This window comes from Salvelinus fontinalis, chromosome 34, assembly GCF_029448725.1.
Source record: "Salvelinus fontinalis isolate EN_2023a chromosome 34, ASM2944872v1, whole genome shotgun sequence".
Taxonomy (NCBI): domain Eukaryota; kingdom Metazoa; phylum Chordata; class Actinopteri; order Salmoniformes; family Salmonidae; genus Salvelinus; species Salvelinus fontinalis.
In genome coordinates, this window is record NC_074698.1 from 9,250,195 (window position 1) to 9,276,731 (window position 26,537).

The 26,537-nt window shown below is 41.1% G+C and overlaps 2 protein-coding genes across 14 annotated transcripts in view; one reads left to right on the forward strand and one right to left on the reverse strand.

The window, feature by feature from the left end:
* Positions 1-967, reverse strand: part of LOC129833911 (SRC kinase signaling inhibitor 1-like) — a 25,648-nt gene extending 24,681 nt beyond the window's left edge. The window contains exon 1 of the mRNA XM_055898737.1: positions 940-967. Coding sequence (XP_055754712.1) covers positions 940-967 — 28 coding nt within the window. The remainder of the gene's footprint in view (positions 1-939) is intronic.
* Positions 968-2,309: 1,342 nt separating this feature from the next.
* The window catches only part of LOC129833028 (nuclear factor 1 X-type-like), a 211,516-nt gene continuing 187,288 nt past the window's right edge, over positions 2,310-26,537 (forward strand). For 9 of the 13 annotated variants that reach the window (XM_055897244.1, XM_055897249.1, XM_055897246.1 and 6 more), the window contains exons 1-2: positions 2,310-2,435; positions 9,909-9,944. In XM_055897244.1, coding sequence (XP_055753219.1) covers positions 2,325-2,435; positions 9,909-9,944 — 147 coding nt within the window. In that variant the 5' untranslated portion in view covers positions 2,310-2,324. Of the gene's footprint in view, positions 2,436-5,650; positions 5,837-9,908; positions 9,945-26,537 lie in introns of those variants that run through there. The other 4 variants (XM_055897245.1, XM_055897259.1, XM_055897250.1 and 1 more) reach the window with 3 other exon arrangements.

Sequence of the window (26,537 nt, forward strand, 5' to 3'; positions counted from 1 at the left end):
TTTACCAGTACCAGGACATTTTAGCCAAAACCCTGGTTGCCTCAAGTGGATATTGCATTAAGACAATAACCCCAAGAACTAATCAAAATCCTCAAAGAAATGGTTAATTTACCATAAAATCAACAGTTTGCAATGGCCATCTGTCTCCAGACTTGAACCCCATTGAAACCATGTGGTTTGAATTGAAGAGGGCAGTCCATAAGCGCAGAGGAAGGATATCAAGGATCTGGAAAGTCTTGCCTGTTTGTAGGTGACCAAATACTTATTTTCCACCATAATTTGCAAATAAATAAATAAAAAATCATCAAATCATTTTTTGTAGCTTTTTAAGTGTTAATTAAGTGAGGCCTTGATACTATTTTCGCTCAAGGCTGGCCATATGGATCAGGCGTATGTTACATATATATAGAAAAAGGGTGGCATATATAATTGACAACATGCTCCATAAAAACAGAGAGAAAAGGGAAAAGGGGCCAGTGCTACAGGGAGCTACATCAAACAATCAGTGCCGCCTCAAACAAATGATGCCCCTTTTCAAGTGTGAAGGCAATCCATGCAGCAGAGAGAGAGAGGTTTTACTCTGCTATCCCTTCATCCTTCCATCCCTTCATTCCTCCCTCCTTTCAGCAAACCACTGGTCAATCCAACCGCTTTTAGTACTGTAACACCCTCAGGCCTGAGAATAAGCCTCTTTCTCTGATGAAGAGAACGGTATCATTATCACAGAAATAGCCAATATGTGGCAAGCAGAACTACTACTGTAAATGCCTTTGTTAGGACAATAAGCCTCTGTCCATTAGAAGAGTAAAGGACATACTGCAGATGAACCTTGGTCTTTAACAACCTTTGAAGAGCTGAGAAAGAGCATTTCTTGTAATGGAACAACTCTTTTATGGTTTCACTCTGTTCTCCTCCATATATATTAATGATGGCCGGTACGAACATGGTTGTTGAAGCCGAACGTCATGAATCGTCTAATTTGAGTTTTCGGTTCTTTTGGATGACTTACACTCACATTTCTTATTCGGAAATCTAACTTGAAGAGTAAACATACAAAAGTAAGCAATGGATTTGCATTAAATGATTAGTTTATACAGCGTACATAAACACACACACACACACACACGCACACGCACACGCACACGCACACACACACACACACACACACACACACACACACACACACACACACACACACACACACACACACACACACACACACACACACACACACACAGGCACAGATGCCCCTTCAGTGTTAAAAGGGAAAGGGAAAAGACAAGAGTGCTAACCTCTCATTGGGTGGGATATGAATAGCCTGTGTTCCTAGCCACAGCTTGGTTAGCCAAAGTCTGGGACTTATTATAGTGTTGTGTGTTTATGCATGTGTCTGTGTGTGTATTCCTTCAAGTATTGTTCCTGTGTTTTCTCGCTCTGTGTGTGTGTGTGTGTGTGTGTGTGTGTGTGTGTGTGTGTGTTAATGTCTGTTTTTAGTGTATATAGTGTATGTTTACCAGGTACAAGTTAAGAGTAGCATGCATTCAGAGTTGGCTTCCAACAGTGTTTGTTCCTGTTTTGTGAAACTTGAGAAATCCGGATTTAAGGTTCTGGAAAATAGGATTTTTCCCCAGCTCTCCATATCAAGGTTTCCTCCCAGCTATGTTGTCTGGGCTGGCCTGCCTCAATTGACGGCAGAATTGGAATGGATGCTCATTCAGCGCTCAAGGCCCAGCTGGTGTGTTCCACAGCATACAAATGAACTGTGCTGAATGGAAACAAAACTTAGAAAAATACCTTTGCTGCATCGATCAGTGAATGTATGCCCCGTGTGAATGTTTTGTGCTGAATCAGTCACCACTGTGGGAGAAGTCACCAGGTGACAACCAGGGACAGGAAATGCCATTGTGTCAGTGTGTATTTTGTGGTGTGATCCAAAAGCAGCTGAAACGGTCTGGTCTCCATTCTGGTGCTAGCACCGGAGTTCAGGCCTGCATCGTATATGAATTGGCTAGTGCACATTATGAATCATGCTTTGTGTGTGAGTATAAGAGGGGTAGGGATTTCCATTAGAGATTCTGTACAGGATACTGATATTGCTTGACTAAACTGTAATTGGCACATAATTTTTAACCAATATTAATAACAATAGTAATAATTATAATTATAAGAACAATAATAATAATAATAATAATAAATAAATCATAAATACATAATAGCAATAAAATTATAATGATGTTATTATTATTATTCAAATTAAAATTATGTTGTGTTGTGTGCTGTATTTGTTAAGGAGTTGTTTAAAGGATGGTAAATGCATTGATACTATGAATGATTGTTGTGTTACGTTTCAGGCCACCGAAACCTTTCTGGTGAATGAAGACCCCTCCAGAGGTCCTGGGATGCCTGAATGCTTTGTAGTATCAGATTCCTACAGGGTATGCATTATTATTGTTATTATTATGATTATTTCATGTGTTATTTGAGTCATTAGTCATTATTCTGACTGATGGTCTGCTTTCATGCTCTTGGTAATTGCACCACAATCATAATGTCACTCACAGCTCCCTCTCCTCAGCTGCAAACCATTACAATCATTATTTCCACACACACTTTGAGAATAGGGCCTTGCAACTCCGCCGAAGCGCCCTTCCCTCGTGGGAAAGAAAAATACAACGATAATGTGCAGCATGCAGAGGTTGTATAAAATGAAAAAAGGACAACAACAAAAACCTAGAAAACTATACACAGTTGAAAACAACATGCAGCTTTAAAAATTCCACCCAGCGAGCGCATTGGATTTACAGCGATCGGCCTGAAATGAAATGGTAATAAAAAGAGAATTGCGGGATGGGGGAGTGGGAGTCTGTGGATGACTGAAAATGTGATTGTTAATGAGGTGGGAGACAGTTTTCTACTCTTTGTTTCCAGCTAAAGCCTTTTGCCAAGTTTTAGAGAATCTGGGTTGCTACAGTGTGTTGTGTGTCCCGGGGTACAGAAATGAGCCATGATGGGAGGTAATTGAGTATCGTGGTTGGTGGAGAAGTTGGAGAGGGGAGAAGCATTAATATGACCATATTAGATATCAGGGCCAGTGAGTTCAAGGCCATCCAGAGAAGGGTATCTGTACTCACCTCCTCATAGGGAGGTTAGGCCCCACACATCGCATGGCTACCATGATACATCACCACTCCAGCTACCTCAGAATCCTCTGTCTGTCCATTTTGTCTTCATATATGAGGAAGTAGTTGGTTGGGAATCCTAATCTTAGAGCACAAACTTTGAACCCTGTGAATTCTGTGCGTAACTTATATTTTAGTTGTTCCATAGATTCTGTGTGTTCGTGGTATACAAAATAACCCTTGCAGATGCTGCTGCTACAGTACTTCATTATAACAGCAAATCCATGGTTGACTTTACCACAATGAGTGTTGTAGCACAGCAAATATGTACATTCCAGCGTGTGAAAAGGAGAGACTCAAAAACCATAGCATATGGCTCTACCATGTGTTACTTAATGAGCGATTTACTCCCATAGACCACTAAATGTGGGGCTCATTTAAGGAGCGATGCTGGATGAGTGTTTGCGTGTGTTGGAGTCAACTCAACTCTATAAAGGAGGAAAACAGTTTTTGATCCCCTTCGAACCCACTCTCTGTAACCTTTCACTTTTGTGGTCCTGTGTGCTTTTTATGACTTCAGAGACAGAGAGACAGAGAGAGAGAGAGAGAAAGAGAGAACCTCCATGAATACACTGAGTTAGACAGAGACTACAACTTGGGAACAGGATTCATTCCACCTGCTGTTACACAACTGCCCAAATGATGTGTATGTTTGTCACTCTGAAAGTTAGTGCTTATCAGAAATTATTTTGGTATATAATTTTCAAAATATCAAGGTAACGTTTGTCATTTCAGTCATTTCATATTCACGGATGGAATTAACCGGTATGGAATGCTGTGAGCATGACCTTTTGTGGCGAGAAGGGGAGGTTACAGTTCTGTGGTCTGCACAACCCCCTGACCACACACCTTCCCCTCCCTCCCTCCCTGTCTGTCTGTCTGTCTGTCTGCCTGCTTGTCTGTCTGTCTGTCTGTCTGTCTGCCTGCCTGTCTGTCTCTCTCTATATCTCTCCCTCCCTCCCTGTCTATCTCTATATCTCTCTATATCCCTCCCTCCCTCTCTGTCTCTCTCTATATCTCTCCCTCCCTCCCTCAGTCTCTGGCTCCCCTGGTTGTGTGCAGTATAATTGGCCACACAGAGCCCAGATCTCTTTGTTTCTCCTGCAGAGGCTTGCAGTGTAAATGCACAAGCAGTAGGCCTCATAAATCTGAGGGACTCCAGTTGTCAGATCAAAATTTCAGCTCCACAATGACTTTACCCCCACCAAACACTATACCACACTTATACCACATTTTGTTTTGGTAGCATACAGTATGTTCTTATCACAAGCATTTCGCTACACTCGCATTAACATCTGCTAACCATGTGTATGTGACAAATAAGATTTGATTTGATTTGATATCAAGCAGTCCTCAGGTTGGGCTGTTTTTCATTTTCAAGTTAACTTCATTGTAGTAAATGTCCCAAGCCAGACCAACAGTGTGGCTCTGCTGTTTCAATTGTAGTCGCCTTTACAGGTTTCAGTCTGGATCTGATGTCTGATAGTGTTCTAAATGTCTTACTTGTACGTCGGCCTGGGATGGAAGTGTGCACTGAAATTCAGTCAAGATGCTGAAAGGGCCTTTGTATCAGGGGGCAGAAACCAATAGAAGTAACACAAAACTTGCAGAACACTGACAAATATTTTTTACATTTGTTTCACAAACTAATTTATGCAGAGGCAGTGTAACTGTAGTGTAATAACAATGCCATACTATTGTAGGTAAACCCATTCATTTACATAGCTAGAGTAAAATTTACATGGGTCTAGATAAAATGAATCCCGACCAAGACCCCAGTTTCGTTCATTTCCAATCTCATTAAATATTTCGTCTACCTTCTCGTTTCTCTGATGGAAAACAAATGACATTTCCAATATTTTAAGTCAATCTCTTAATATCAAGTCATTATTTATCAACATTATATGTCTTTATTGTCGGCCATAGGCCCCATATGAAGCATCACCTTTGACCTTACAGCAATCATATTCTTATCATTGCATGGACTTTACTAACGGTAGGCCTAATAAGCCTATAATAATATTCAATAGAAAACACATCAAAACAAAATCACATCGTAGCTATAGCAAATGTTTAGCTCATTGCAAAATACAATGCTCAGACTGGCGGACCTTCTGTAAAGCATTTTACCTTCTCGTTTAGGATATAGTCTACTCTACACGTCGTACGGATAAAACGCTGGATATTACGCATTCGGCGTTCCTATTCATTTAACCCTCGTAATAACATATTTGTTACCCTAAAGAAAAAGAGCGGTGTATTGTCATTATGCATGGTTACTGAGTATGAGCTGAAACGACCGGATTAAGCAGAAGTTTGCCACCGCATGATTTACGAAGTTGAGAGATTCATGTTAATGATATTATGTTGTATAGCAAACACCGTCGCCCCTGATCAACCCCCCCAAAAAAATATCAGTGCGCACGACAGGAGAATCGGTGAAAGAGGGTGGGAGACAAAACTTTTTTTCCCCAAAAGTTTGTGTAAGCTTTCACTTTCAGCCTTCTAGGCGGGGTTACAGTACAGCATGGAGTGAGCGAAACAGGACGGCGAGCGATTGCAATGCAGCACTACAGCGAACTTCCATCCAACTTAAATAAACTCTCCAATTTTTATTTCTAAAAATAACCATGTACTCCCCGTACTGCTTGACACAGGTAAATGCCATTATTTCATTGTTATTGCTTAGTATACAGTCGGTGTTGCGGGGTGGATTAGTGCTCCCACCATTTGCAACTATGTAATAGTTGAATTTGAGTTTATTTGTTACTCTCTGTTCCTTTCTGATAGCATTTACCTTGTATTTCTGACACTTTTTCTTAGATGGCATTTCTTCGCAGGGCTTTCTTATGCGTTTCATTACACATGGTTTTGTGGAGAAAATGGCGCTCCTCCCGAATCTATTTAATATAAAAGGAGGGGAGAAGTGGAGGAGGAGAAGGGAGTGAGTGTAGAAAACTGGACTTGAAGTTTAGTGTTACATGTGATGATCTTACATTGACATTTTCCAAAATGTTGATCTCGCAAACGCTTGGCAGTGAGAGAGGCTACATGTGGAAGCGTGGCCGTTAAAAAGCTTTATCCGATAACGGTTGAATCTGTGACAGTCGAGGACTTTAGGTCGGTGTGTGCTGCCGCCAGTTCTACAGTAGCCTACACTTGTCAACCGTGCTCGATTCTGATTAATATAACGTACCTATTTAGTGAAAGTAAATGGTCGGGAATATAATGTATAGACTATTTTGCGCACGAGTATCTCACTGCATATATGCGCCATAAGGATTATTTTCAAGGTTCTGGTCATGCCTAGTTGATATTAACTTATTTTAGCGACTCTGGTCCACTGTACCTAGCACAAATGCTGTATTTAATCTGCTATTATAAACTCTTGACCATTTCTGTTCATAGTAAAACATCCATCCCACAATTTACAGCCAAGAAATATTCAATAACTTTGAATAAGAAACCTGCCTCTGATGTTGTACTCTGTGCTGCTTTTCCCTAAATGTATAACTTACTTTCAACTATACAGTGCATGTCCAGACCCTAACACCTGGTATGTTTGGTATGCATACACTATACATTGTAAAGTTCACTCATATTCAATAGGGAATTACTCTGGTACTTCCACATGCAATATTCCACATTTCTGAGGACAGTTGGGCAGATAAGAATAGCTTATAAGTTGAACAGCTTATTGGCACTAATTGGTAATTGATAAGTTCCTACCCAAATAAAATTTACTTTTGTAAAGCAATATAGAATCTCTTGCTATATAATATAACTAAATAAATTATTGTTCAATATGCTCATTAATGGTCAAATTTGTTTTGATATATTGTATTTGTTAAAACTGGAGAGTTGATCAGGTAACAGTTTCAGAATCTACATTATCTTTTTTTAAATCAAGAATTCAAGACAAGTTTTTTGGGGGAAATATATTTAAAGCTTCTCTTTTTCTATTTTATGAAATGATAGTCTATTTGTCCTGGAGGAAAGAGAGTATTAACAAGTATTATAGTAGCTGTTGTAACTTTTGCAGAGATGTGGTCAATGGATTGTAATAAAAAGTGCATTGCACTAAGATAAGATAACTGAAACAGTTAGTTATTTAGTTTATGGATGTGTTTAAAACATCATGTGTATTAGTAATCGTCCTATAACTTCTCTGTCAAATGAACAGTGATTTAAGGTCAGGCTCCATTCTAAAATGACCAAATGTCACACATCATTGCTTAACTTTTTTGGACTCACCAAGAACCCTAAATATATGAGGTTCAGTAACTATTCATTTATGACTTATGTGCAATATGATGACTCTTGGAACTGGAAGTTTCCTTAGCTTGGCAAAGTAACTTGGAGGGAAGCACCAGAGAAAGCTCTGCTTGAAGTTGTACTGTCAACAGTATATGTTCACAGATAAATGTGACATACAACAGGGGTTTTTGAGCCCACTGACTGAAATATTTAACATAGTTTAGCAATATAAACCCTCATAATATAAACCTACAAAGTTCCTTGGCCTAAACTGAATCGTGAGGCACCCATCATTTAACTCTGCATCAATATGTTCCTGGTTCTGCAAAAACATTTTAGTGGTCTGCTTTTCTTCTTTCTATGCATTTTTATGTAGATTTTTTGTTCTTTATGGATTCTTTAAAAAGCCATGCCCTTTCTGCGTCCAAAATAGAATGTTTGTTGAAATTATCTGCAATTCTATGACTCTCCTAACCGGTGGCATAACTGTTGGAAATCTATTCCTATAAAGCAAACTTGTTTATCCCTTGGTTTCACTGGACAGTAGACTGCCAAGGCCTGTGTGATGCGTAGTTCATTCATAATTGTACAGTGTTTTATTAAAACAATTTTACTTTCATGCCTCTGACTCCTGTTACAGAAGCAGAGAGGGTGTTTTTCTCAGTTGCGGGCACGGCCAGTAGTCTGTTTCCATTTACAACTGTAGAATGATCACATGTTGTTCTCTGTTCTACTCCCTGATTGACAGAAGCAGGACAAAGCTGATTTGAATACTTTTTTAGAAGTGGATATATATTGGAAGAGAGTGTCTTGTACTTTTTAGGCCACACGGGTCTAAATTAAATGCAACTGAGAAAGAAAATAGACCCACATATTTAGAAATGATGGAATGGGACTTTATCAGACGCACAGAGAGGAATCTCTATATAGACTCGAACTTTTCTCTCCAACAGTTTAGCATTGAGATGTTGGTAGGCCTATACACATATAGCTTCATTTGTTAATGCATATTTATTTACAGGGTTTCTGGAATTGATAAATGTTGTCATTATTTTACTAAAGCGGTTATATGGCAGTATGAAAAGAAAATTAAGCTTGATAGAGCCTGAGATTTGTTTGACAACATAACTGACTGCACATTCCGCACTTGCTGCACATATGCAGAAGAAAGCCTATAGGCTAAATCCTTTGGACTGGATAAACTATATAAATATATTATTTAAAGCTATATATTGACTATATAGAGTTTGGTATGTTCATGCATTTTAGGGAGATATTCCACAAGAGAACAGCTTTGTGCATTGCACTCGTCCAGCGTGCGTGGAGCTTGCGCCTCTCTGCCCAGCCCAAGACTCCTATATTCCCTTCACTTCTGATGTGTCTCTTGTCTGCAGATATAGACTCACATTTTTGTTTATTTAATTAAGGTTAATAATTTAAAAAACGAGTTTGGACATCGGATATGCCAACACAATATAAACAATCGAATAAATTATGAACAGTGGTAAAAGCCTTTCTGGAGAGTGGCGAGATGGATGGGGTGTAATGGAGGCAAATTATGGAAAGCATTCAGAGGTCCGGATATACTTTATTCGTGTGTTGTTTCTAGTAAGCATACATGTTTTATGGTGTTATAAACATTACAATGTAAGCCCATACCAAAGTTATCTATAGTAGGTATGGAAATAGACTATACCAAATTTACCGTGTTGTGTGGCTGGCTGATGTAGGCTATTGACTGAGTTATTAGACACCATTTTCGGAATAGCGTTGCCGTTTCCAGTCTTGCAGCACTACACTCTTAGAAAAAAAAGGTGCTATCTAGAACCTAAACGGGTTATTCGGCTGTCGAGAACCCTTTGAAGAACCCTTCTGGTTCCAAGTACCGTTGAATTGCATTTAGAACCATTTCCACAGAGGATTCTACATGGAACCCAAAATAGTTTTACCTGGAACCAAAAAAGATGATCCTATGGGGACACCCGAATAATCCTTTTGGGAACCCTTTTTTTTTGTAAGAGTGTAGGGCTTTTTCATTTATGTCATAGGTACGAATAATCAAGCCAGATTAGATCAGTAAAGCAGAATTCAACACCTTTCTTCTCTACACAGTGAAGTATCTGTGATATTGAAAAATACAAATGACATTGTTATTGTTGTTGTTGTTGTTATAGTCATTATTAGGCATAGACTATTGTTAGGCTATAACACGGAAGCATGGCATGCTTGGCTTGTTCCCATAAAGCGCACCAGGTCATAACCATTTTCTTTTCGCATTTGCCTAAGCCACTTTATGCTAATGATTTTGTTTATGCTCACAAGTTTATACAATACATGAAATGTGATCATCCTATACTATTCTTACTCGTACGACATTTTAACATCCTCTTCTCTTTGCTCTCCTGCACGCGGGACGGTGACCCCTGCGCGGGAATGCTTTTCACACCTCTTAACACCCTCGCGACACTAAAGTATTGCACTACTCACCTTCTAAACAATCCATTAGTGGTAAGTGTTGCCCTATTATTTATTTTAAGGCATATATATTTTAATGTGTGTTATATACATTTTATTAGGCATTGTTACCATAGGTTGTTGTAGCCCATATTATTATTTTTTTAAATACTACATTTAAAAAAAAACATTCATCTTATTGAAAGGAAGCAGCATTTGCTAAATGTATTTCCCACACGTTCGTACTTTCTTGAAAAGCAGTCAAGGTAGAGGCACAAGGCCCAAAAATATATTGGCCCGTTTTTTTTAGACAACTCAATGCTAGTCAATCACTTTTGCTTTCGGCCTGAAGTCCTACTAAGTTATTTAAAAAGCTTAACATACATAAACCAAAAGTAAACTGCGGAGAAAGACCAAGATGGCTTTTTAATACAGTTTTGTTATGGGCCTAATTTCTGCAGTTTGTAGCCCCGCAGCACCGATTGGCCGAAAGTAGCCTACTAGCCGTCTATTCAAGCAGATAGGCCTAATGTTTATCAAAAGTAAGTCACATAATTTGATGATGTCATCTAAAATTTGCTAACTTGTTGCCTTGGAAATGTATTTTGCTTTTCCCATTTTCATGCAATTAACCCTTTAGTGGCAAACCCAAAATGTTTTACCATTAACCCATTATTTGCATGCATATTTGAGACAGAAAGACTAAACAGATATTTGTAGAATTTTGAAACAATTTAGTCCTAAGGAACATATTTCTTGTTGCAAGTCGTCTTTGTATTGCAGATCATTAAATAATTCACCTTTGTCTTAATTACCTTCATGGCTACATTTGTGGCTGAATCAGTGCCTAAATTATCCTAAATTATGTTAGACCTAAGTGAGTATGTATTACTGTGTGTTGCTGTATGAAGATAGATTATATTTGTCTATGTCATTATCAGTTGTTATCAGGCATGGTGTTTTGAATAAATACATATTCCACTGAAACCTCCTTGTAGACATTTTGTGAGGTGGCCTTCCAACCTCTCCTCACCCATACCCCTCCTCCTCTCCTCTCCCCTCCTCCACTCCCTCCTCCTCCTCTCCTCACCCCTCTCCTTACAACCTCTCCTCACCTTTCTCTCCCCTCCTCCTGTTCCTATCCTCTCCCCTCTCTCTCCCCAGGCCTGGAAAATGAGTTGGAACAGCTGTTCAGGGGATTAAAATCTGATGGAACCACAGTCTGAATAAACAGAAATGTTGGATTTTTTGAATTAAAGATACACACTCATACAAACAGCCCCATGCACTCCCCAACCACACACACACACACACACACACACACACACACACACACACACACACACACACACACACACACACACACACACACACACACACACACACACACACACACACACACACACACACACACCAGAACCTTCCGTCCTATGTCTGAATGCGATTAGGCCGCTGTGTGGTTATCACTGGATTAGCCTCTGTTACAGGATCCACAGTTTTTAGGCTGAATGGCAAATATGTTTTATACTGATTTTTAAGAGGCACCCAGACAGCACTGACTGTGGTTAATCTATGGGGCAAAAACAAATACCCAAAGTGTAGTGCTCCAAAACACAGAATTGCAGTGGGAAGAAAATTAGGCCTTCATGCCTTTTATAGAATTTCTATGGCGGACATTTTGAATTATAATATTACTGTGCTTGAGTTCAGTTGTGCGGAGAGCAATCCCCCTGCCCTGCAGTAAAGCCAATCAGAATGATCCAAAGAATGTATGTAGTCTGATAGTGCTTTTCTGATTGGTGTGGAATATAGCCATTGGAGTGAGCCAGTAGAAAAATAACCCCTGTGTTCCAGACAGCCCAAGTCAGTAAGGAATTTAATGGACATGTGAACTTTATTATGTTCTCCTCCTCTATCCCTAGTTGAAGGTTGGAGTTACGGTGAAACCGGAGTCCCCCAAGGGCCTTGTAGGTGTCTCGTGGCAGCGGGTGGCTCTTTTCCCATCATGTAATGGGGACACCGGCAGGCCACAATGCCAGACGCTCACAAGGACACTGTGTTCCCTTTACGTATTCATTCCTACCAGGCCACCACCACCACCGGCGGCCTCAAGTCTCCTTTGGTGGTTGGTTGGTGGTTGTGGGAGTTGGCAAATTCAAACAGCCATAAACAATGAGGTGGCAAAGCCCTGGTCTCTGTAATCACAGATATGGGCTGGCTGGTGGCTGGTGCTGTTATCTATTCCTCAGGGAGGAGGTACTGTGTCCTGGACCTAGAGATGCCCCGACTTGTTAACATTTAATGAACATATCAAGAATATTTAAAGGACATTTCAAGGTTTTGTTGATAAATGTTTTTGGAACGTTTTCCATCAAACTTTGTAAGTCCATGATGGTGGCACTGTTGTATCTCCAAAAAATGTCTGTCTATTTTATGTAGAATTCAGTACACTGTGTGATGGGGAAGACAAAGACTGGATGAATTGGATGTATTTTGGCAAGAGGGAATATAGATTTGAATTAAGTACCATGTAGTTTTTATCTCAAGCTGCATGCAGAAAAGCCCAAACCAACTGAGTCTCATTTAGTATCTGCACAGCTGTCCTAGTATCCGTGGTGAATGGATTCCTATTGCTATTGCCATGGGAGTCTCCAGCCAAGAAGAATAGGAGGATATCCAGTGTGTGTGTAGAGAGAGTGGTGTGTGTGTGCGCACGCGCGCGTGCATGCGCCGCACTGCAGTCTCCACCCTCCTGCCTTTCCCTTCGCTCATGTCACCCCTGGAATGGATTATGCTTTGGCAGAACCCTGGCAATGCCTTCAGCCCCAGTGCGGTTCTGTGGTCGCCGATATGTTGTGCTGTTGCCATGGCTACAGAACGCACACACACACACACACACACAAGCACAAATTACATAATTGAGCTAGAATATACATAGGCACACACAAATACTTCTGTACAATCTGGGAGAGAGAAGGGGCTCAAGTGAAAATGTGGCTTTCCCATACAAATCAACAGAGGGAAGGAGGGAAGGATCCCAGCTCCCAGCTATGTCGGAGCTGTGGGCAATAAGGCAGCTGCATGGGATGGACTGACACGTTGGTACAGTATGTGCTTTCCATGATTAGTCATGAATCTAAAGAGTGGAGCACCTATTATCACCTATTATCTAGTATTTAGACTACTGACTGTCTGACAACTAGTTTGTTTAGGAGTGAGAGGATATGGTGAGGTTAGTGGAATTTGTGTAAGAGAGGGTGTGGCAGCTGGGTTTGCAGAGATAGGCATGCCATGGTGTGGTAGCTAGAACGTGTTGTTGTTTTGACAGTTGAAAAGGTTTACAGTATGTTGTTCTTATTTCCTTTGCCATTTATTTCTCACCATGCAACATTCTCTCTGTTCTCTACCCATCCCCTGTGGAGTGTTAGTGTGGGGGAGATGATAAGTGTTTTTGCCTGATGGGCCCTATCTCAGAGGGCATCGGTGAGATATGCAGACCTCACCCACTAGCACTCTGTTACACTCCACTAGGTCTGTAGTGGGGTGTAATGGCAGTGTTTGAATTGAAAAGTGCCACACAAGTCAGAATTGAGGGGATTGTATAGAGCTTAACAACACTGAGGGAGTCTGTTCTAGACGGAAATGTAGACTCCTGTGTCCCAAGTCTATCAGTAGTAGTGTTGTAAGTGATTTATAAAAGCAGGTGGATGTGCTTTTAATATCAAATACCTCAAAATGTTTTGGGTTTGTTTGTCTCATACGGAGCATAAACTTCACATCAAGTGTGTGATTGGTAATATGAGAAAAAGCATGAAGATCCATTGTTTTGGCATGTCACCGGTCTGCTGCTGCTGCTCATTGACACCCCACTAAAGGTCACTACAGTAGGGGCCTGTTGTTTGTAATGGAGGTGGGGACAGCAGTCTGGTCTCTGACCTCAACTACCACTGATCTAAATATATAGACCCCTCATTACATTGCTGCTGGATTCATCTGTATGAAATCTGAGATCTATCTACCCCTCTGCCTCCCTCTTGCTCGCTCTCTCTCCCTACCAGACACAAACACACTCATAACCAAGCATGCACAAGCTCACACAAATATGGCACAATCTTACCTCTAAATCGGTAATATCTCCCCATCTATTTTAACACACCCATCCAAAACACACACGTACAGTATGTGAGTGAAAACAGACACACATACATGCACATTCAAACCCTCTCAGGCTTTATGCATTATGCATGAATGGACACATACACCGGCCAGCACACACGCTCAAACACTTCCCACACCTGCACACACTTAAGCACGAGGCGCAGGTGTGCATTCTCGACTCTCCCTTGTCAGTCTGGAGCCGACCGTCAAAATCTCGGCCAGCACCACTAGACCAGAGTGATGATTGGGGAGGTGGTGTTGGTGGGGTGGAGGGGGGCTGTTGTGTTGCCAGCGTACCATGTGTGCCAACTCCTCGACTGACTCCTAACCCATATGGCACTTCACTCCCTAACCTCCCCCAAATCTGACTGTGGAAACATACTGCATTAGCACTTCTCCCTGCACCTGGCTGTTGCTGAAGAGACAATTATGTACATTAGCAGACAACTGCAAAATACCTCATCTCACAACAACCAATGTGGGGAGTGGTGGTGGTTGGGGGGGGGTAGTTTAGTTTAGGGTAGTTGTAGAGTGAAGACGTCACCCAATGACGTCACATATTGTTCTCATGTAATGTTGCCATTTTGCAACTCTTTCTGATGAGCAGGTGAATCAAGGTGAAAGTTGATTTGTGGGTTTTGGCTCAATTAATGACACTACTTTAATCTTGTTTCCTGTTTGTTATACCTCATTGAGTTAGTGTGTTGAAATAGAATCGGTTTTGTTTGTTTTTCTAGCCTAGGGTGTGATGAATGCAGCCGTGAGTTGGAACCTGATAACTCTGATCCTCGATAAGATTACCAATCTGAAAATGATCACTTTATGATTAAAAGTTTACATCGGTGTAAACAATATGTTTTGCTTACATATTTTCATCAGGAATGAGAATGATCTACATCGGGTTAAATGGAGCATTTAATGGGTTAAACTTGGAGGGAAGGAGTTTTCCTGTCTTGGGGACGGGTGGAGGAGTATTGACGTTTGGAGGCTAACAAACCCTCAAGTCAAGCTGTAACAAAAGAGCTTGTAACCTTATTTCAAGAGCTGCAAAAAAAAACAAGGTAAAAGGAAAATTAGAAGTTAGAAAGAAGGGGGATCATAAACAATAATATCAGTATCTTAGGCTGGCATGACTGTACATCTGTACGTTTCAGTTTCTCCTTTCTTTCTCATTCTCTCTGTCTCTCTGTCTCTGTCTGTCTGTCTGTCTGTCTGTCTGTCTGTCTGTCTGTCTGTCTGTCTGTCTGTCTGTCTGTCTGTCTGTCTGTCTGTCACTCTGTCACTCTGTCACTCTGTCACTCTGTCACTCTGTCACTCTGTCACTCTGTCACTCTGTCTGTGCTGTTTGGCCACCCGGTCCAGCGAGGAATTGCTGTCGCCCTGGGAACAAAGCACTGCAGCTCTCTCCTCAGAGCAGGAAGTTGGGCCCTGGCCAGTGGTGGAAAATCTATACGCATAATATAACATATCTTTACCTTACATGAACTCTGAGGAGGACTAGCAGCTACGAACAAACACAGAAAGGGTGTGTGTGTGTGTGTGTGTCCTGAGATTCTTGTGAGGGTCTGCTGGCTGTGGCTGTAGGCCATACTGAGAGTAGTGTGGAGAGCAGGTCAGGGCCCTTGGTAGTAGTCGACAACAAATAACTGCTGCTACTCCTCTATGTGGAAAAGGTATCCACCGTACTCTGAACTGAACTTCACTGTTGGGGCTTTGAAAATGACTTCAAGCAAGGGTGAGCTTTTGACATGGAAACTTTTAAATTTGAGTGGAAAATGTTATCCCCCTTCAGTGAAAAAATAAATAAAAAATGCAATACTTTAAGGTTTACGTTAAGTGGGCTACAGCCAGACAATCACGTCACATGAAGTTTATTTTTGTAAAAAATACAGATTGTATGTAACAACAATGTATGAAGAAAAACAAGGTCAAGCCTACATATGTCACCACTCACCAGGTTCAATGGGGACTTCATGACATCACTGTTGTAGCTCAAGGAACTGTGCCCCAACTCGCACTATGTTTTCACAAAGTGGGAAAAAGCTTCTCCTTCAAACATATGCAGGAGTTTAGAACACTAGCGTTGCATTGCTCCTTGATCAGCCCTTTCCCATACTTAATAAGATGTCTGCTTGCTTGAGGTATCATTTCTTTTAAAGCACTTTCTCATGTGACCACTCGGATCTGAATGGAGAAACAATGTGCTCTTGTCATGGTCTCAGTTTTTAGTGCTTTGTTGAAAAGAGAATGAGGAAAAACTACAACCCCTGTCTAAAGTGTCAAGTTTATGTCAGTCTTTTTGGCACAGGATGTCTTGAGAATAACCTTGTAAAACCCAAACACATATCATTATCGTCATCAGTTAAGTTACTTTTTGCCATCTGCAGCATATTATAGGGGACTGTCAAGTCTAGACATGATGGACCATCAAATGGTGTTGAATATCTACATCAAATCCCTACACGTTTGTTTTCATTTGTCATGTCGTGTCTTTTCCATTACCCAAATAAGGATAGTTCCCGACTTGGAGTTAGGACTCTTGTGGGGACCGCAATTCCCTGTATGTCCCTGTCATGCTACTAAAATGTATGATAAATGTGAGTAGGAATGGCTTAGGCGGTTGCAGAGGTGTACATTATAGTGGGGTTTTAAGTTAAAGATTTATGTTCATCATCTTTAGACTAGATGGAAGAGCTCCTGACCAAAATACATGTCTGTAGTTGATCTGTTCTGTAGGATTTGCTTGAGTTAGCTGTGTGAATGTTTGACTGTGTAACCACGGTCAATGTGCTGCTAACAGCTTAGCTTCCTCCGACTGCCCCATACTGGGTTTCGAACCAGTGATCCTCTGCTTCACAACACACGTGACTGCCATTGACAATGCTCCAAAGGGTTGAGCCACTCAAAAGGTACCAATTTAATGGTATATGTCCTTCCGCGACATTTCAAGCTAGCCGTGGAGTGAGCTTACGGCACGTTCTTAAAGCCGTTACATTTGCATAGAATATGTTTGAGCCTGAGTGATTAAAGTATATGTTTCAGTGAGCATTCAAGGGCAATGTGCATCCATCTTTAAAATCTAAAACATTTGCAGCAGCAACTGCTTAAAGTAAAAACAATCAAGGAGAAGAGAGTCTGTGTTTGGGCAATACAGTAGGTTGGTTAGCGCTCCAAGCCATTCTTTTAACTAATGTGATTTGTTCTATTTCCCCCCCATCAATCAATACGGTGCATATTTACTGTAACTGACCTCTATGTATATTTGAGAAAGACTCTTTATAGCCATGGCTGGTTGTATTCTCTCCTTGGAAGCGGAGTGTGATTAAAACAGACGATATAAGCGTATTGTATTTCCTAGGGGACTGGAAGGAATGTGAATGCATCATAACCATATTACTCTAGTTAGGAACTGTTTCTGTTGCCAAGTCAGTGGATACATGGGATACATGCAGAGCCTAACACTGGCTCTGCACAAACAGATAGAACCCAACCCAACTCCAACCAAAAACAGCCACCAGAAAGATGTCTGCCTCCTCCGAATCCATCTGACATTTTTTGTTGTGAGAGAGAGAAGCATGTCGCTGGTGGGACTTTGGTCGGTACAATCCCTCCACTGTTAAAACAATGCTGCAGTTGTCTTCCATAACCTAATTACTCCCTCCAGGGGGAGAAAGGCAACAGCACAAAATCCCAGAGTTAGGAGTTCTGATCTCCACTCTTAAAGAAAAGGCCTCATTCATTTCCCTCCACCACACAGACGGTCTGTTTTTCATTTGTCTAGGATTGGGTTTAGTTTAATAGTTTAATTACAAACTATCATGATATTGGAGTATAAAAGCTTTGTTTTATTTGGAGTCTGCTCCGTGATCTCTTATGCTCAGCTGATATTGAGAATGAGGAGCACTTTCTGTATTACGCCTAGTAAAACTAGTTGGGGTTTTGATTGAGGTCATTTTAACATATCTGACCTCTTGTCCTCTGCCCATAATGTGTTTGAGCTGGAGACTAATCAGGATATCACTGTTATCATGCTCTAGTTGGTACAGGCAGACAGACAATGTAAAGGTACCCAGAACCAACATGTCTTTCAGGTGCAACTTTTCTGTACAGCTAGGCAAGGGAAAAAATAAAACATTGTTTTTTATCACCTCCATCATGTACTAGCACTGGAAGGTTGCTGAAACGTTATTACAGTAATTTAACACAAGGAAATCTCTACAGGAAGAAGGGAAAGGGATGTGGGAAGTAGCGTTTACCAATAGGAAAACAGTGTTCATGTCTCTCACTCCCCAGAACATCACCCACCTCCTATTTTATTTATTTGTTTATGCGGACTCAGAAAATCAGAGCTGCCATTGTATGAAACAAAGCAAGCAACCATTGGATAGCCTTTTTTTCTCAATGTTTATTGCTAACTCAGTCTGCTTAAAGAAGTCTATGCATTTGGTTATCTGGGGCTTTTCCTTCTATTATGTGGCACAGGCTTATAAACACAGAATAAATGAGTCATCATCTTCACATTCATTGACCAGAAGACTTTATGAGGATTTATTTGGTTGACATTGGCATGAATACAATTCATCTGTATATTAGTTCAGCCCCACACAAATTCAGTTTGGTAACATTAGCTTTTTAGTGTAAGTTTTCTTTGTTGTCAGTTGGTTCATGTAAATATAAGGGGTATGCTCTGATACAGTTAGCGCCTATACAGTATGTCCATGTAGTCCTACTCTATGAACAGGCCACACAAGGAGACCAGACAGTGGTGTGTCTCTGTGAGTGTTTGTGTTAGCCTGAGTTGCTTTCCTGTGCTGTGTGGGGCTGTGTCCGGCGTGTGTAGACCCCGGCCCTCATTGTCGGCATCCTCAACGTTCTTCCGCCCTAGAGGGGACTGCAGCAGAGGAAGCTTAACTTTGCTGACATGAAGGAGGCTCTTCCTTCAGTCTCTCTACTGGTTGATTAACCCTCTCTGTCTACCTGTCTGTCACTGGGACTAACCATGAAGCACGCCTGGGGTTCTGATCTCATGTTTGGTTCATCGCAACAATGACAATGATGATGACAGTACCATTATTACAGAGTTATCATTTTATTTCAGATATATAGACATTATGCTTGAACGTTAATCGCATGAATGCACTTTCTCGAACCTCAAAGAGAACATTATTTTCTTTCTTGTTTTACATCTATGAAACAAGAAACAAACAAGTACCTTTCTTGTCTATTAAAATACCTTCCATACTTTCCCCTGGATGATGAAAGGGAATTGAGTCATTATCACGTCAACGACTGCTAGATAATGGTATGGGTTATGTGAAGCGGCTCTATTTATTATCATCACATGAATCATTTTCATCTCTTCCCTTCCTCCGTCTCTCCTTCCTTTTAACCTCTCTCTCTCTCTCTCTCTCTCTCTCTCTCTCTCTCACACACACACACACACACACACACACACACACACACACACACACACACACACACACACACACACACACACACACACACACACACACACACACACACACACACACACACACACACACACACACACACACACACACACACACACACACACACACACACTTTCTCTTTCTCTCTTTCTCTGTCTTAGCAGAGGCAGTCCTTTATCAGACTTATTGCAGACACACCTACAGGAGTGTCCATGAGCCGCACCTCTATTAAACATACCCCCATTTGTGTCATTTGCCCTCAGCAGTAGTAAAACAAAGTACAGGGTGTTTTGGCCTTACTCAAGAACCGTGCAGGTGTGACTGACTGCAGATCAGCAGGCCTCATGGAGGACTCGGAAGCAAAAGTCTAATTGCTGGTTCTCAGTTTCCTCATGTGGGAGAGAATGGTAGAGAGATAGAAAAATAGAGACAGAGGGGGGAGAGAAGGGCACAGACATGGAGGGTGAGACAGTGGGGGTTGTGAGTTTGGGATGGCGGTAAAGCATTTGCATAAAGGACAGGGCAGTGTGCCCGGCTGTGGAAAGGGTTGGCATCACGCCTCACCGACTGGCAGAGGGAAGACTGAAGAGAGAGAAAAAAATGAGAGATGGAGAAAGACAGAGAGAGAGGGGGGTAAATTTAGTCAATAGTGCATCCCTTGTTCAGAAAGAGGAGGGCCCTGGCTGTTGGCAGGAGAGCTGGATAAATCTCTAGTTTGATTGTGTGCTAGATTGCCCCTTTATTTTTATTTTTTATTTTTTTATATATATTTTTTTGTGCAAGCCATGATTGTCTCCTCACATGTTTCTCAGTCTATATTTATATGTAATCAGTACATCTTGGAATTTAGAATGGCTTGTAAAATGCTAACTCTTCCTAACCCTAAAGCACATTAGTAACCTAGCCAATGCAATACTAAATGCTAATTTACTGCATAGGCAAAAATATATCCTCAAGACAAATGGACCACAAAACAGACAAGGAGACCGAGCCATTTGCTGGTGGTCTCTCGCTGCCCTCGGATCAAAATACGCCCAGTCCAAAGTGGGCTCGGCCCTCACAGACAACATTTCACGGGTCTGGCTCAATCAGAGAGGACCCCAGAGTTACAATGCTGCAGCCGCACTGGCTGCACTGCTGATGATGTCATAGTAGTAGAGAGTGAAAGGGACGATTATCTAGCATGGGCTTGTTATTTCTGTCCCTGGGTATGACTAGCTTGTTACCCATAAAGCCTGTAGTTACGATGGAGACTGTAATGATGCATCATACTGTACTCTCGGGGCATATGTGTTTTTTAATTACTAGACATCCCTTTGATTTCTTATCCTGCACTGTTTGAAAGTGGAATAAAGCCCATTAGGTTAGTTAAGCAGCAAGTTAACACATGAACGTGAGATCCCTCTTTTCATGTAGTGTTGAGATTCTGAATCAAAAGGACATGTAGTGGGTTCTTTTTAGACTGTGGCACATTGTTGAGATCTCTGAGCTCAGGAATGAGTCACAATGCTCATAAAAATTAAAGTTCTCCCAACTACATGCATTGAGCCATAGAGATAACAGACTAGGCAATGTGCTATGAATTAATTATGAATTAAAAAATACTTTAGATCTCTGAAAACAACATTGCTTCTTGATACGGACATATTCAGTGAGCTGCCAGGTAAATTGTCATTAGCCATATATATTTTAGCCTCACAGGCCATCGTTTGACAGATTGTTACCAGGGTTTAAGGAGATGAATTGAGATTTAATTGGTGAATTGTGGACGTTATTTTCTGTGATGAATACATTTCAATTTCAATTCACAACGCCTGAACTGATTGCTAAACAGTCCTTCCTTTAGTGTAATCATGTCCTCCAGAGGTTCAGTGTTTCTTAATGGAGGCCGACAGTGGCTGGGTAGCTGCGGCCCGTCGACGGCTCTCTGAGGAGATAAACATGTTGTCTGGTGCAGAGTCAGCCAGCCTGTCACAGCACGGCGAGCCGCCAGCACCGTCACTGAAAGCAGGGCGGTGGTTTCCCTATTCAACTAAACATTCTTTCTAGACAGCGGTGTGGTGCTAGGGGGAAGAGGAGGGACGGGGAGGGGGGGGGGCATGTGATGAGGTTCAAGTGGAAACCTCAAGTGCTACTACTGCCCCGTCATGAAGTCAGATCTTGTGGTGATATGCCTTGTCCTCTGTACAGTAGGCGTCTCACCTGTTTTAAAGGGCCTACTCACTAGTATGACATCATTAGCCTTCATCAGTATTGTTCCCTATGTAAACATACTCATGTATTGCTAAATTTGTTTAAAATATTTTCCTGCACACCCTGTCAATAATATCCCATCGTTTCTCTGGAACACGAAACAAGTTTCAGCCTGTGTTTTAACTAAAGGCAGAACAATATCAATTTGATATCTCTGTACACGATTACAAAAACAAAATGGTTTAGATCAGTGGGTTCACCTGGATCTCAATGTTTTCAGAAAGGTTTCAGGTCTTGACATGGCACACATGTCACGTTCTGACCTTTATTTCCTTTGTTTAGTATGGTCAGGGCGTGAGTTGGGGTGGGCAGTCTATGTTTGTATTTCTATGTTTTCCTATTTCTGTGTTTGGCCTGTTATGGTTCTCAATCAGAGGCAGGTGTTTTGTGTTGTCTCTGATTGGGAACCATATTTAGGTAGCATGTTTTGTGTTGGGTTTTGTGGGTGGTTGTCTTCAGTCTTTGTGTGTCTGCACCAGACAGAACTGTTTCGGTTTTTCACATTTGTTGTTTTTGTATTTTGAGTGTTCACTTTTATTAAACAAGATGAACAATTACCACGCTGCACATTGGTCCTCCGATCCTTCTAACTTCTCCTCCTCAGGCGAGGAGGAAGACGAAAGCTGTTACAACACCAAAACGTTTTCATGTTAATTCAGGCCGGTGCTGTTTGCTAAATGATCCTTGGCTTGATTTGTTCTTTAAAGCTCAAGATAAATCTTCTGCGGAGTCTATTGGAACCATACCTCGATATCTAACACCGCTTCATGAGTACTCCAGTCAACTATGTGGTAGTGCAGTGTGATATAGGTCAGTGGTACTGTAGAGTGGGCTGAGGAGAGGAGAGGTGGTGGTAGTACTAGCCCCTGCTGCAGCGTGACGTGGCTGTGAGGTGACGACCCTGCGTGGGGCCGGTATGTGCCGTTCGTGCCTCCCTCTGATGGCTCCCCGGCCAACCCTGGGCCTGTGAGCACGCATCCACCACAAATTGCTTGCAGATTTTTCACACATAGTAACGCGCTGGTTTGTAAACTGAGATAATTACAACGAACGCTAGCGCTGCGCTTCAAAAGTCTTTACACATCACTTGCTTGCCCACAGAGAGAGTAAGATTGTGGGGAGGGTTTTGCTTTTTTTCCCTTTAAGTCGAATTTTCACTCTCTCCTTATTTTTCTGGTTTAATGATTAACAGAAATGATTACGCTGATTACAATGGAGAGTTACGAGGCTGGCACTGTACACTCACTGTAGCCTACACTGATCACAATGAAAAACACTGGAGCTAAATGGGGACCTCAGTAGAGCTCTAGCCTATGTTCTCAATCCCGACAGAAATTCATTTTAACCCAGATGCGGTAGCTGATAGTGAGGTATTGGGAGGTGAATGGATGGCACTGGTACTTACAGAGATGAATGTGTTAAAACAGAGGATTGACAGGATTTCGGAAGAGATCAATAGGAAATGATGGGTGTTGGTGCATGGGAGAGCGTGCTGACTGACGTCAGTGTGCCAGTGTCAGTGTTGGCATATGCAGCCTTTGTCCCTGACTCACCTGCACCCTCAGAGCCGTGTAGAGACTGAACTCAAGGAGGGCATGCCAACGGGGGAAGGGGCAGACTAGACTGACACGCTTACCTGTGGCAGAAGCCAGGCAAGGACACACACCTACTACCCTCTGTGAATGGCAAAGCCTGTATGAATGGCAACTTGAGTGTATATCCCATTTTGTGTATATGACGTTCATGTCTGTGGATGTGTTGGTCGTTTAGGGTCTATATGTTACATGTACGTAACGGCTCTGACAAGGCTTACTTACTTACTACTTAGGTTACATGTACATATTTGCACATAAGTCTGTGCATATAATTTGGATGTCCCTGAAGTGATGGTGTGTTAGTACACTGGCATGCCTACGTGCCTGGGCTGGCATGGCACCCCCCGCGACCATGTGTCTCTCACTCACCCTGGAGCTGCTGCATGTGTCTGTCTGGCCTGGGTGCTAAGCCTCCACTGCCGCCCTCCCTACCTCCTCTCCTCTGTGTGGCCCGGCAGGGTCAGGGTCTGCCAGCATCCACGGTCAGGGACACTCAGCTGGTCAGGGGAGAACAGCAGTGAGCCACACCAGGCCCACATCTCTCTAATGAAGAGACAGGCTCTCAGGTTATCCAGACAGACCGTGGCATAATTGGTCTAATGAGATGAGAAGGAGGCCTGTGCTGCTCAGGTATCTTTCTACCGTGGTTAATGGGTTGTCTGGTTGTCTGACAGAAGACTAAGATGTTGTTTGTATGGTCAGAAACATTTCAGATTGTTCTATTTGGCAAAAACATTTACGAGACATTTTTATGCATCATCCTTTGTATTGTATTTTTGAAAATTGTATTCTGTTGTAAAACGTGTAATACTGCAATGCATCTATAATCAAAATATAGACCTACAGCCTAATGCTGTTCATGTATTCAGTTGAATTGTACATTTTTGAAAATGATTTAGAAATGTCATATAAAAATGCATTTTGGGCGGTATGTTAAGGTCCGCCACTCCTTCGTCTGACGCAATTCTCCTTGGAGAGCCTATTAATTTTAAGCAGGGCTATTGTGAAATTATTACATAGAACACAGTAACGGAAAGTTGATGATTGCATTTTTACCACAATGTTTTATAGAGATTGCAATCGATTTCCTTTACTCTGCTATTGACCTATCCCACTGGGCAAAATATGTTTGAATCAACGTTGTTTCTACGTCCTTTCAATAAAATAATTAATTCAATGTGATGACGTTGAATCGACGTGGAAAACTGATTGGATATGCAAAAAGTAATCAACGTAAGGGATTTCGTATTTTTTGCACCCTACTTTTACCGTATATTTTTTGTTGATTTAATAGTGAATTCACTTACTCAACCAAATTTAATTTAAAATTAGACGTTGAACTGATGTCTGTGCCCAGTGGGACGGGCCTGCCTGAAGTATGAGACAACCGCATATCTTATCTGGCCTTAAAATGTCGGATAATGAGCCCAATATTGCTTTTGGAAACACAGATACACTGTATAATTTCATTGTTTGATTACCTTTATGAATTTGTATTATTCACATGTCGCTAACGCAGGATCACTGATAGGATACCTGTCCCTTCTGTAAATGCTTTTAATGTAGAGCCCCTCCCCATCGTCTACTCTGCTAATGGCCATCTCTAAAGTAGCAGAGGTGTTCACTGGAGACCTCTCCACACCACTCTCACGTTGTGAGAGAAAAACAAACTTTATGTTTCAAGTGAATGATTCACCATATAGGTATCCAGCAAGTAATGACAATGACACCACTCGTCTGTTCTCAAAGTTAGAGAATAGGCTGCTGTCCATGTTTCCCTAAAGCCAACGAATAAAACCCCTTGTGTATCCGATGCACACAAATGGCATCCAAGTAGGCCTACTAAATGTTTTAAAAGAAAAATGGATGGTTGTCAAACGCGTAAATTAGCAAAGGTTTAATTTACTGTAGTTTACTCAACGTTGTGCTGCCTGCGCTCATTGCCTATTCGTTTTCAAATATAATTTATACTCATACCACTTTCCAAAATCGAAACTTTTTTTTCGTTGTTATCTTCAAATCGGCATTTTTTTTATGAGTTAAGCATAATCTATGGTGACAAAATATTAACAATAACAGAACTTAAATAAAAATGTAAATGGCGTTTACACCCCATTTTCACCCAATTTTGAACGAACCTGAAGAGAAACCTCATTAGCATAAACATTTAAAGAATTTGTTCAGCGACATAAATGTGAAATGTACTTTTGTATAATCATTATCTGCATTGAACTTCTTGTAAATATTCTTAAAGCAATATATCCAAGACTAGGGGAAATGGAGCAAAACACTCACATCTCGTCGAAGCACTCCTTTCCAACTAACGCCAACAAAATCTGTAAATTGAAAAAGTTTCAAATAGTCCTTTTCAGCCGGTAAAACGTTTTTTTTTTATTGTCTGATTTAGTGCAAACCTACACCAAGACAGCAATGAAACGTTATCTTTTAGTTAGGCTATAAAGGAGCACATTCTGGGATTTTAAAGGTGTTTGTTGGTTTTTCGATTATTAGCTTTTATCTTTTCAATTTCCCGCTGTATGAAGCAATCAAAATCGAAAACATTTGTTGAAAACATAAGGACTCTTTTAATTATTTTACAACAAATGATTTCATTACCTCCATATCTCCCTAAACCTAAAGGTTTTTCTCTTCCAGTGAATTTGCTGAATATGTTCATATCAACGAAAGTTGCACTCTTAGCCTAGACATAGGCCTATACATTTCCTAAGCATTTATACTTATGAATTTCCTTATCAAAATCAAATCAAATGTTATTGGTCGCATAGACATATTTAGCAGATGTATTGCAAGTGTAGCGAAATGCTTGTGTTCCTAGCTCCAACAGTGCAGTAGTATCTAACAATTCACAATACACACAAGTCTAAAAGTAAAATAATGGAATTAAGAAATATATAAATATTAAGAACAGCAATGTCGGAGTAGCATTGACGAGAATACAGTAGAATACAGTATATTCATATGAAATGAGTAAAACAGTATGTAAACATTATTAAAGTGACCAGTAGCATACAGGTGCTGGTGTTCCTCAAAATAAGTGAAATGTACAAGCAACACACTTTGCAACAACTTTCTGGATTAAATTTCGGAATACTTATCCAAAGTAGGCCTACTGATGTATGACGAAAATAGACAAGAAATTGGAAAAACTGACACATAGTCCAGACCTAACT